At 37.7% G+C, this 12630-nt stretch overlaps 2 protein-coding genes across 3 annotated transcripts; both read left to right on the forward strand.

Moving 5' to 3' along the window:
* The first annotated feature begins 2692 nt into the window (after positions 1-2692).
* On the forward strand, positions 2693-6820 carry abhd6b (abhydrolase domain containing 6, acylglycerol lipase b). Its single transcript, XM_066673123.1, has 8 exons — positions 2693-2811; positions 3997-4153; positions 4255-4368; positions 5410-5542; positions 5851-6008; positions 6119-6173; positions 6415-6515; positions 6638-6820. Exons 1-8 carry the CDS (start codon positions 2693-2695, stop codon positions 6818-6820), a joined length of 1020 nt encoding a protein of 339 aa, XP_066529220.1.
* A 1897-nt stretch (positions 6821-8717) lies between these two features.
* kctd6b (potassium channel tetramerization domain containing 6b) lies at positions 8718-11657 on the forward strand. Of its 2 annotated transcripts, XM_066671969.1 has the most exons (3): positions 8718-8837; positions 9522-9607; positions 9772-11657. In XM_066671969.1, exons 2-3 carry the CDS (start codon positions 9581-9583, stop codon positions 10456-10458), a joined length of 714 nt encoding a protein of 237 aa, XP_066528066.1. In that variant the 5' UTR covers positions 8718-8837; positions 9522-9580; the 3' UTR covers positions 10459-11657. The 2 variants fall into 2 exon arrangements, with proteins under 2 accessions (XP_066528066.1, XP_066528067.1); XM_066671970.1 differs by lacking the exon at positions 9522-9607 and having other exon boundaries at positions 8743-8837.
* Positions 11658-12630: the final 973 nt, after the last annotated feature.

A 12630-nucleotide genomic window follows, 5' to 3' on the forward strand; every position in this document is an offset into this window, starting at 1 on the left:
CTGCATGATGATTGGATGATCTGTTTGAGGCTGAATCCCTTTTTGATTGACAGCGAAATGAGCGAATCAGCGACAATTTGGTGTAAAGATCCGAGGGAGCCTTACATTTTCATTCTGTTCTGCGTTGAACCAGACTGTTTTAATCCTCTTAGCGGCATTTTCTTTGTTAAAAACGACTAGCGACAAATCGAGCTTCTATTTCTGGTGGGTTTTTTGTAGCTGCTTGTGTTTGGAGACTGACTTCTATCACTCTTTCTGACTTCTATCGCAGTTTCTGTCCAGCGGGTGCCGCTGAGCCCCTCCACCGTCACAAAGCACTCACAGGCGGACACACTTCACATGGGCCAAAGCCGTTTAAGCAGCCTAGCTCTGCTGGCCATTGAGAGGACACTAGTCAAGTCCCTGGAAAAGACGCCTTGTTGGTACGACAGGGTCACAGATCATTTTGTTGAAAAGGAACGGAGGGTAGAATTTACGTATAAATAAACCGACAAATTTTATGATGTAGGCCGAAATTGAGCTTCCCCCCTTGAAAGACCAGCATCCGCCACTGCCGCTTATCCAATTCAGGGTCATGGTGGATCCAGAGCCTACCTGGAATCATTGGGTGCAAGGCAGGAATTCACCCTGGAGGGGACGCCAGTCCTTCACAGGGCAACACACACATTCACTCACACACTCACACCAATGGACACTTTTTGAGTCACCAATCCACCTACCAATGTGTGTTTTTGGACTGTGGGAGGAAGCCGGAGCACCCACCCACGCGGACACGGGGAGAACAGTGGCAGTCAATCAATCAAAATTTGTTTATATAGAGCTTTGTACAACTGATGTTGTCCCAAAGCAGCTTTACAGTATTGGTATTAGAACAGATAATGTGGATCAGAAAGCCCTATGCGAGCATGTTTTAATTATGTGGAAATGTTGAGGTGACAGTAAATTTAACTAGTTGCTGCACGACTAGGTTTAGCCTTTTGCTTTTCATCTCAGAGAGGAATGTAACATTTATATCTGCCAGCATTTTTTTTATACTTTGGTAACTGACAAGAGTACTAATATATCTATTGGAGGTGAAAAGAGTAATTGAAAACAAGCAACAGCCATCACTTAGCACTGAAGTGTGGGGATGAGCACACCCATGTATCTTTTAATCCTTTAGATATGAGAATGATATGAGGGTAAATGTAAGGTGTAGCTTTCAAGTGGCTGTTAAAATTTGCAAGTTGAACAAACAAGATATAGAACACTGGACCAGTCACCTCAAAACCAAGACCTCTATGTTAATTGATGTGTTTGGGATTACATTTGGGATTTAAGTGTAATTAGAAATGATCCCCACAGAATTCTTGGACAAAAATTCTTCCCTGTAACTTGTCTTTGATGACTGTTTTGAATGGGGATTAAATGAAAAAGGGTACTGCCTGTAGTCTTTTGAAAAGTACAGTATGTGGAAATATAATAACTGTATATATCGTCAATGTCCAATGAAAAATTTGTATCTCCAAGATTTTTTATCTCCAACTTTACAAGAAAAGTAAAAACCTTAACTTTCAGTGGAAGTCAATGTAAAAAGATTTTATTCCAAGCAATTTTAAGCTTTTCTATTGATCCATTCATCATGAAATTTTCACATAATATGAAGGACATCCGCTAAAACTAAAATCAACAAAAATGGAGATACATGATTTTCACTGGAGAGGGGACATATTATTTATATACTAGGGGGTTGGGGAAATATTTGTGCTTATTTGTAGTTAAATACAGAAGAACAGAAGAATACTGAGGCTTGTCCAGGTTTCCGGTTGAACTGATGGAAACTGATCAATGAATGAATGTTTCTGTGAGAGCTACAACAAAGACAACTGCACACAGTTGTATCCTGTGGCTCATTTCATTGTTAGACAACAAGAGAAGCTTTCAGCACATATGGAGAGATATAAACTGATAAGACATTATAAGAAGACATTATGAAATCTGAATGGAACCTGTAATCTTTATCCAACTGTTCCAGTACTGCTGAATACAACACAAACTGAGCTGACTCACATTCATCTGGAAATCATACAGCCACGTAAGCATATCATTTGTTTCTTCTGCTGTTATCCAATGTTACGAAATTTCCCCCCCCTTTTTTTTCTTCACATTCTATGTTTATATGAGTGAATAATGTCTGATTTATTGCTGTTGCATTTTTTTAAAATAATGTATTTTCCCACACTGGACAATTTATAGCCCATCACATAAAGTCGTATGAGGATGTATTAACTATTTTCAAACAGAAAATCAACAAAAGATGTCATCTGATAATGGGTGGACAAACTTTGTAAACACACATAATAATACATGAAACGTATATGTTGCTGCTTGTGATACTTTTTTATGCTGCTGTGCTAACAGACGTATAAAACCAATGAGGATTTGCACATTTTCTAATCACATGCTCCAAAAAAAACTGGGTTATATATTGATTAGATGCAGGCAGCCCTCCCCCACCCTCCAGCACATGTTTATCTGAATGCTGATTTTGGCATTGTCTAATAATATAGTTGTGGCAACGGTAATGTTCAGAATTTTCCTCCCATATGCTTAACTTTGGATTTAATTCTGCCCAGAATCTCTTTCACTAATTTAACTTGTTTTTTTTTTACTGATAGGCCTCTCACAAACAGCTGCCAGTCATATAGCTGTTATGGATCTGGATGTGCTGAATATGTTTGCCATTGCAATGGGGACACTAGCTGTTCCTATTCTTCTTTTCATGGCATCCTTTATGTTGTGGCCTTCATCACTCATCAAAGTTTATTACTGGTAAATAAACCTATTAGACATTAAAATGTAAACTGAGAACTATTTATTAGTGCTGTTTTATTTTCTGATGTTTGCTCATATTTCTTCATACGAATGTGAACCATTTATTAGCTCTTATTTTTTTATGAAAGAGTAACCAATTACAATTTAATCATTTATATTAATGTACAATAAATCAAAATTATTTTCAAAATTATAAACCATACTTCTGCAAAAGCTGAGATGTTTTTGTAAAGTGCAATGTCAACAAGGATCTGTGATTTGCCCATTCCCCAGGACATTGAAAACATTTCCAATGTTTATACTAACCAACCTGAATGTATTTTGTAAGTATGAACAAACGTAGAAACTGATACCTGCAATACACAAAAACTGGAATAGGGTGCAAAATAAAACTTTATAAAATATTTAAGTTCTACCGTTTGGAAACATTTCACTATAAATATAAAAGGTTTAATAGGAGCATCCACCAAGGTCTCTGTCTTTGCAAGAACAGATGAATTCGGGTTAACCTCTTTGTCAAATTATTCAAAAAGAACATTTTATTTGCAATCCAGAGAAATTGAATTCCATGAAGTGCAAAGCAGGAAACCACTGTTGAATGTGTGTGACATTCAAGCCCTCACATGGCATTGCAAAAGAAACCATCATACAGTACTACTGAGATACAAATAACAACATGCACTCAGCACAGTCTGCCACTGCATAAATATATTGAACCTGAAATTCTATTACAGAGGGAATATGCCACATTTCAGTATTTTGCAGAAATACTGCTAACATTTCTGACATGGTTCTGGGCATGAGATGGTTATGAGATGGTATTTGTATCCTCATTACCTAATAATTAATATTAATTAAAAATAATAATAATTTTACAAAGACATCATTTGTCCAGAAAGAAGGGGTTTGTATTAATTTGCTCAGAAATCACTAGCACTACAATAACTACAAACAACTCGACTTCAACTATACCATAATAAATAAATACACTAGGGTGGTTTTTTTTTCCCTATAAGCATGCAGTATTCTGACATCAGTTTATTTCCCGCTTTCTCATAATGCGTTTTGATGCCTTTGTTGATTTGTTTTGGTAAGATCTTAGTTATGCCACTTTATACATAATTGTATTTTAGTTTATGAAGTGGCATGGCAGGTCACATTTTAAAACTGCATTTTGTGTAGGTACTGGAGGCGAACCCTTGGCTTGCAGGTGTGTTATGCTGATTGTGGAGGATATCGTTTCTGTTATTCCTTCAGAGGGAAACTAGGCTTCAGGCCTTCAATCCTCATGCTTCATGACTTCTCTGCACATAAAGACACATGGCTGTCTATGGTTAAGGTGTGTGTGTGTGTGTGTATATGTTCTGTATGTTCTGAAAGTGAGTGCTTCTTCATTGTGTAAAAAGGTGTAATATCACCTTGTTGTCTCCTTTTGCTTAGTATCTTCCAAAGCATCTGCACCTTCTCTGTGTGGATATGCCAGGACATGAGGGTACCACTCGCACCAACACAGAAGATTACTCTATCCATGGACAGGTGAAAAGGATAAGGCAGGTAAGTAGGCACATGTAGTATCTTCTCAGTAAAATGGGATATAAGTAAACTAATTTATAGTAGTTGATCAACTCCACAGATTTTTCCAGAAAAATACTTTCGCATAATTCAAGGATAAAAAGGAAAACTTATATATATTGAATGATGTGATGTACAATGATGCAAAGTAGAAAATCTCTTATTTCTTTGCAAGCATGGTGATCTCCTGTGAAATTGTTTGTCCTCACTCCCCCAGTATTTTTGGCATTGTGTGTGGGCTTCAGCTAAAAAGTTACTTGGTGGAACTGGTGCAAATTAATCATTCAGTATAAAATATATGCATTCATTATATTAAACTGCTTCTCTAGTTCAGGGTCACTGTTGGTCCAGAGCCTACACAGAACCACTGGGTGCAAGGCAGGTGTTCAGTGTAAAAGTGGAATATGTTTATTTAAAAGCATTAAATGCTATATAGGTCCATTGTAAACAATTGTCATGTAGTAAGCTTTTCTTAAAAACTGCAATTTATATAAAATCACTCAATGACTTTGTTTACATATATATATATTTTTTAAGCAGAAACTTGGAAAAATGGTGAAAGTTCTCCATAACAATTAAAACACGAATGCATGCAAATCTGTAATTGTAGTGGCAGGATAAATCCGGGGCGGCACGGTGGCGCAGCAGGTAGTGTCGCAGTCACACAGCTCCAGGGACCTGGAGGCTGTGGGTTCGTTTCCTGCTCCGGGTGACTGTCTGTTGGTGTGTTCTCCCTGTGTCCGCGTGGGTTTCCTCCGGGTGCTCCGGTTTCCTCCCACAGTCCAAAAACACACGCTGGTAGGTGGATTGGCGACTCAAAAAAAGTGTCCGGAGGGGGGTGTGTGTGTGTGTTGCCCTGTGAAGGACTGGCGCCCCCTCCAGGGTGTATTCCCGCCTTGTGCCCAATGATTCCAGGTAGGCTCTGGACTCACTGCGACCCTGAATTGGATAAGTGGTTACAGATAATGAATGATAAATCTGAGGAGAATGCAATTTATTTATATATTTTACTTACCTTTTAAGTTTGTAGAAGCTATTCGGCTGAACAGGAAACCATTCCACTTGGTGGGCACCTCAATGGGTGGAAATGTAGCAGGCGTGTATGCAGCCTGCTACCCCTCTGACCTCTGCAGCATGACCCTCATCTGTCCAGCTGGTTAGTGTAATGCCACGTTAGTTTTTTGTAAGATTAGGTATGGCCAAAAATATATTTTATTGTTATTTTGGCAAATTACTTCACAGTACACTATTCTAATTGCAATATTTTGTGAGAAAGGTCAATATTTCTACAAGCAATTAATTCCCGCATAGCCAAGTTTAGGGTTATAGAGAGTCTGGATGAACACATATAGATATGTTCTATGCAGTGTAAGTACAAACAAAAGGCACAAATAATGTAGCTGTTTGGATGTATTCACTACGCCTAATCCTCACCTCTTGTTCATACACATTGTACGGCTACAGGTCTAAAGTACTCTTGTAAGACGAAGTTTGATGACCAGATGTATGATCTGGAGAACAGTGAAAACACACTGAGCATCCCACTAATCCCATCCACTCCAGAGGAGATGGAGAACATGCTGAAACTCTGCTCCCATGTTCGCTTTAAAGTTCCCCAGCAGGTAAACACAACTGTACAGACTACTGTGGGGTTGTGTGTTCATTGATGTGTTTTTTTTTTTCATGTCCAAAGATGTCCACTGCTGAAAAAAAAACACTGTTTTGCTCTTAGATCCTTCAGGGGCTGGTAGATGTGAGAATTCCTCACAATGACTTTTATCATGAAGGTTAGTGTGCACTCTCTAAAACATCTGATCTTTCGTATATGTTTGTATAAAGTGTCTATGGTCAGCTTATGAACTGCATGCATAGATAGATCCATCTTGGTTAAATTAAATGCCTTGCCAAAATCTGTTTTATCTCTGTAGCAAATATGTTTAAGTAGAAAATCAGTTTCATTTTTTGTTTGACCATGTACGTTACAGTTTTATAAATTTTGTGTTCTTTGTTCTATATATTTGTATGTAGTTTTTCTGGAAATTATGGGAGAAAAATCTAAATATGCTCTACATGACCACATACACCAGATATCCACACCTTTACAAGTGATCTGGGGGAAGCAGGACCAGGTGTGTTGGCATGGACTGGAAAATGATTGTGATACTGTGAAATATATTTGAATAATACAATAGGAAATGTTATTAATATACACAGACCTGCACTTTCCTTTCTTTTACTTTGTGCTTTTTAGGTGGTGGATGTTTCCGGCACAGCTGTCCTTGCTGGTGCTGTGCCTGGCTGTCGTGTGGACCTGCTAGAGAACTGTGGTCACTCTGTTGTGATGGAGCGTCCACGTCGCACTGCCAAACTCATCTTAGACTTTATTATCTCTCAGCAGAATCTGGCTAGTGCCACTACCAAAAAGAACTTCTGAATATACTGTGATAATATGCATATAATGCATTTAATGTTTTAATTATGCTACTCTAGACAATTAGATGTTTTTTTCCTATATTGTCATATTAAAAGGAAATCTGGACCAAAAAAAAACAACAAAAAAAAAACACATTCCTATACCTGTTGTAAGCATGCATTCTGGAAATCATAACGGATTTAATTGAAAGCAATGATTTTAGATGTAAAATGGGAAAACTCCCCAAAGCAAATTGAGGTGACAGTCTTTCGCCAGGCCGGGTGTAATAGACCCACCGCGCCCATGATCTTAACTTCTATTTCCAAAAGTTGGCGACCCCACTTTACTTAAAAAGAGTGGCACTTGGTCTAATTGCAGCACCTACTGAGGGTGTTTCTGTGATGCAAACACGCCCCACCACGAACGTCCTTTGCGTTACGTCAGTTGTGGGTGGGTTTGGGTGTCAAAGGGACAGTAACATTGCTGAATAAATGAAGAAAGGTTGGGAATTTTCAGCGCTTTCCTTACAGATATTGATACCTGTATGATTATCAAGGATTAATTTTAAAAACATTACAAACATGAATTCGTTTATTATTGTGCAAAATATGTATTCTGCATGTAACTCACCTGTGGCAGTGAAAAAAAAATTAACGCACTAGTGGCGGTCAGCAGTGCTTAATTTGGAAATCATTAGGTCAGGGCACACGGAGACTGGGCTGATCCAGCAAGTGCACATGGAGTGATGGAGTGTAAAGGATCCGGAACGCACTGACTGTCATGTAAAAATAATAATTAAATTCATTTTTTAACTATTATTATTATTATTATTATTATTATTATTATTATTTTAAATAACACCAGATCTTAGTGGGGTAGCACTAAAAGAAAAACAACACTGACTGATGTTTGGTAAAGTCCACTGAACTCACTGGGAGAAGAACCATTGTTTGGAGAAGTCCCGCCCCGACCTGAAAAGTAGATTCTGATTGGTTCTGCCGAGGAGTTTGACTCTCCAGGTCACACGTCCAGGTTTAGGGAGTGAGTTTCTTTTAATCAGAGCCTGGTTTTAATAAGTGTCTGGACTCAATTATACAACTGCCGTTCAGAACGGTGCAGGTAAATAGTTTCCGAAACATTTCCGAACATCTTGTTCCGGCAGTATCTGACTCAAATCAAGCACTGGCGGTGAGTACACACACCTAGAGTTATAACCATGTACAGCATTTACAACCAACGTGAAATGAACACTGGGTAACATTAAATATAGAAACATGGCTAGTTTAGAATGAGTAACGTCTGCATTTTGTAGTCACTGGTCGGACACAGTTTCGTCTTTAGGTTGTCTCCGCCAATGAGAAGCCACTTTCCGACATATCTGCCAATAAAAGATAAGTGGGCGTTCCTGTGATGGGCGTTCTTGATTTACAGAAACGCCTTTCCTTGCAATTGGAGTCTATTGGGTGGGCGTTTGTGTGTGTCACGTGAGCACCGCTGTTCACAGATGTGTTAAATTCAAATCATTCAATTGAATCAATTCAAAATCGTAACGAACGATTCAACCGATTCCTTTTGTTCTGTAGTGAACCTACCTACTAGCATTAGTTTGCTTTTCAAAAAATATTCAGAAATAGGGTTTCTGATTTAAGTCCAGGTGTTTGAATAATTCAATAAAAAGGTTATTCGGTGTATATTTTGTTTATAATTTCTGTTAGCAAATATTTTTCAGCATCATATCGGGACTATTGTGAACTTACTTTGGAGGTTAAAACATATTGTATGTAAGTGTAAGTTGTTAGAGATATACTAGAATGATTCTTGATGAAGAAGCTAAAAATGCGGTTCATTCGCATTTCTGAATCGGTTCGCCAGAATCCTTGAAAAAAAAACAGTACAGAAGAATGATTCATTCAGGAGTCGGACACCACAGTCTCAGCGGGCGGCTCGAGCCGAATGCTAACTACTTCACCGCTGCAGTGAACAGAGCCCTAAACCCCTCCGCGGATTTCATCATTCAGATACTCAGCGCTGGGAATAGGTGAGCACACGTCTGATTTGTCTCCATAAGACTGATGCTAAATGTGTTTCTTTTATATATGTATATTTGTATCAGATTCTTGCAGGTAGCTAACGTTAACGGTGATATGTGTAGCGCTAGCTGTTCATCCGTAACGGGCTAGCTCTGCTAATTAGCCTTTAATGTCAGAAACGGAAACGTACGGTATGTAAATATCATTCGGGGCGGTCTAATTCCAGATTAAATCACAAAGATACCATTTAATAGACAAAACAACATTTTTCATCATTTCGCACCAGGACCACGTTTATCATAGATTATTCTATATAACTGTTATTTAAGGTGGACACTGGTTGTCCAAGGCAATTTAAGTTGAAAGTGTTACAAGAGTCATAATTTATACAAATACAATTGTAGTGTAAAAACTGGACGACATTATAAAAAATTAAATAGTACATCAATTGTACTTTTAGTCGAAGTGAGGATAATTACATATCTGCATATTGTTTATTACTATTTGTGTGCTGATTAATGGGGATGGGGCTTTTTTATGATTTGTTCTGTTAATATGTCATAATTCAGAAAATAAATTCTAATAAGTAAGAAAATTAATTCTAATTCAGAAAATAAATTCTAGCCTATTGTTGCAAATCTTCATTTGATTTCCTCATTTCAGTACTAACTGTGGTGTATCTCTTTCTGCAGAGCCTAACCATTACCTGAACATTATTTGTGTGCCACACTGGTCTACATATCCTTATCAAATGGATAATGGGGACTGGGGGCATAGGGTAAATTTTAGTGATTGATTGATTTTAATTTGAAATATATATTTAAAAAATATTAAATTACTTTATAAAGTGATCCAGATAAAGGTACATAACAATATAAAATATTTTGTCAAATACAAATGTCATGTGTTTGTCTTCAGTGTTTTGTCAATCATCTTTTGTAGATGACTCACCCAGTCACCTTAAATGTTGGGGGTCACCTCTATACCACCTCGATTGCCACACTTCAACGTTACCCAGACTCTATGCTGGGGGCTATGTTCCGTGGAGACTTTCCTACAACGAGGGATGCTCAAGGAAACTATTTTATCGACCGGGATGGGACTCTGTTCCGTTACATACTAAACTTCCTCCGCACCTCTGAACTAACTCTACCTGGAGACTTCATGGAGATGGATCTGCTGCGTAAAGAAGCTGACTTTTATCAGATTGAACCCTTAATCCAATGCCTCAATGACCCTAAGCCACTGTACCCTGTGGACACATTTGAACAGATGGTGGAGCTGTCTAGTACCCGCAAACTATCCAAGTACTCAAACCCCGTAGCTGTAATCATCACACAGTTGACAATAACCACAAAAGTTCACTCTCTGCTAGAGGGAATTTCCAACAATTTCACCAAGTGGAACAAACACATGATGGATACAAGAGACTGTCAGGTGTCCTTCACCTTTGGACCATGTGACTACCACCAAGAGGTGTCTCTCAGGGTCCACCTCATGGACTACATCACTAAACAGGGGTTTACAATTCGAAACACTCGGGTGCACCACATGAGTGAGCGTGCCAATGAGAACACAGTGGAGCACCACTGGACTTTCTGCAGGCTGGCTTACAAAGTAGAAGACTGACAAAGCCAAGCAGAAGATATGCTATTTCCTGAGTGATGCTGCTGCCAACAATATAACTTAATTAAGCTGTACATATTTCAATGTTTGTTGTGTGACCAAAATTGTTAATTGAGGAGAAAGCGAAAAAGTAGGTAAAGGGGAACAGCAAGCAAGTTGATGTTAAATTAATTCATTTAAAGTTTAATTAATTTTAAGTTAAATTAATTTAGAAATATTGTTTAAATCCTTCTGCAGTGGGTTACTTAAAGGTGATGTTCACGACTTTAAGGGATAAAAATACTTTTTATAAAATTCTGAGGATGTTTCCTCACCATTCCCTCCAATCAGTTTGCATGCTTGAAATATTTTAAGAAGCTCCAGTATCTGTGAATGGGCATATAAACAAATTGTCTCGTCCAGTATGCTAGACAATCTCTCACAGCATAAAACAGTATACTGCCCATAAGTATGCAGAGTTAATCTGGCCTCACAGTCAGGATTCCCTGGTACTGGGTTAACATAAAAAAAATTCCCTCCCTGCAGTAGTAGGAGGTTCTTGGCCATGTTACATGGCAAAAGGTACCACACGCTCTGTAAAGTCTGGACATGTGCGATTACAACTTAAGTTACATTTAAACAGTGAATAAAAATGTACAGAGAAGTTAAATTTCAGCCACATACGAAGTTTTTTCCCCCTTAAACATACAGTACCATCTTAAAGATGCAGAGCTTCAGAACATAAATGAGGAGTGTTTCCTTACAATCTTAGATTGTATATAAGAAATATACAAAACACATTTCAGTCAATGGTTTAGTAAAAAAAAAAAAACTGGCACTAGAAAAATTTAGCTGACATTCACTCTAGAATACAAAACCCCATTTTGTGCACTATGTGCAACAACAAGATATTGATTGCATGCTTGTTTATACCTTATACCTAAAGTATTAAAATACCAGTATGTCAAAATGGATATTAATTTAATTATGTGCTAAGATATTTTGCTGCACTCCTACAAATTTAAGGTTTTAATTACTGATGTTGGATTTTAGCTACAGTAGAACAGTATTCTTTGGCAGATTTCCAAGTTAAAGTGATGTTGCCAGGCTTATTAATAAAAATGTATATATGTTGAATGATCTAAGTAGTGAAGATGGCATGAGCAGATTTTTTTTTTTCCAAACTTCTTGTTATGCTGATACATAAACAATTTGACTTATGATTGACAGTGCTTTAAGTGCATTTTAAAGTGTTTTCTGTTTAACTCCGTGTTTTCCCTTTCTACTAGTGGTGTTTACTAGTGAGTTAGAGTTTTGGGTTGAGAACCTAACACTAACCATACATTAGACAACGTTGAAAAGACTTTTAAAAGACTAAAGTGTAAAGCCCTCTCATATCTAAAGACAATGTCACAGAGTTTTGTCACAAACTATGTCACTAACTACAAGACTGCAGCTAGATTCCTCAGTCTCAGGAAAACGGCCACTGGTATCCAGTATGTTTAGATAGGGAACATAGTTGTACCCTATTCCATATTAATTGTTGGTTTAAGTTGTGTTGATTTAAACACCCTATTTAATCTCCAGGACTTATCGTTTAGTATTTTATTTTTGCACGTACTAGAATGAAAGCTTACAGATATTCATATCTCCTTCTATAGAAGAGGGTCTTTATGGAACACAACTTGAGTTTAAAACCATTCATTTCTCTTGCTTATACTTTTGTAGGCAGCATTTTCTGATACACTGTTTTTAGTTTATCAGAGTACCTAACCTACTGTATTATTTAAGCAACTGTACGTTTAAAAGCACACTATGGCAGGACAATTCGACTAGGAAGCACAAGTCGTCAGAACACCTGGCAGTAGTTAATATCTTGGTTTCTTGTACATTGGATTTGCTGGTTATATTGAAATACGGTGTATGGTTTGATGCTGAACTGATATTATATTTAACATTTAACTGAAGCATTCTTAAGATCATCATCAGTTTATAAACAATTTCCATGACAACGACATCACTCATCGGGTAGTTTATGGCTTGTGCTCGTCAAAATCTGTAATTATAGTACTATCCTGATCAAAAACTAAAGTAGCCATTTAAATACGCGATCTTTTATCCTCTCTGGACTTTCATCTGTGTGGAGATTCGGTAAGTGGGCCTCTGGTGTGCTTTTATGAGCTGTAGCTGCGTGAA

Source organism: Hoplias malabaricus, chromosome 5, assembly GCF_029633855.1.
Source record: "Hoplias malabaricus isolate fHopMal1 chromosome 5, fHopMal1.hap1, whole genome shotgun sequence".
NCBI classification, from domain to species: domain Eukaryota; kingdom Metazoa; phylum Chordata; class Actinopteri; order Characiformes; family Erythrinidae; genus Hoplias; species Hoplias malabaricus.

Coding starts and splice junctions, on each gene's coding strand:
- abhd6b (XM_066673123.1), top strand. CDS start 2,693: ATGGATCTGGATGTGCTGAATATGTTTGCCATTGCAATGGGGACACTA. Junction 2,812..3,996: donor CTCATCAAAGTTTATTACTG/GTAAATAAACCT, acceptor CATTTTGTGTAG/GTACTGGAGGCGAACCCTTG. Junction 4,369..5,409: donor AGGTGAAAAGGATAAGGCAG/GTAAGTAGGCAC, acceptor TTACCTTTTAAG/TTTGTAGAAGCTATTCGGCT.
- kctd6b (XM_066671969.1), top strand. CDS start 9,581: ATGGATAATGGGGACTGGGGGCATAGG. Junction 9,608..9,771: donor ATGGGGACTGGGGGCATAGG/GTAAATTTTAGT, acceptor CATCTTTTGTAG/ATGACTCACCCAGTCACCTT.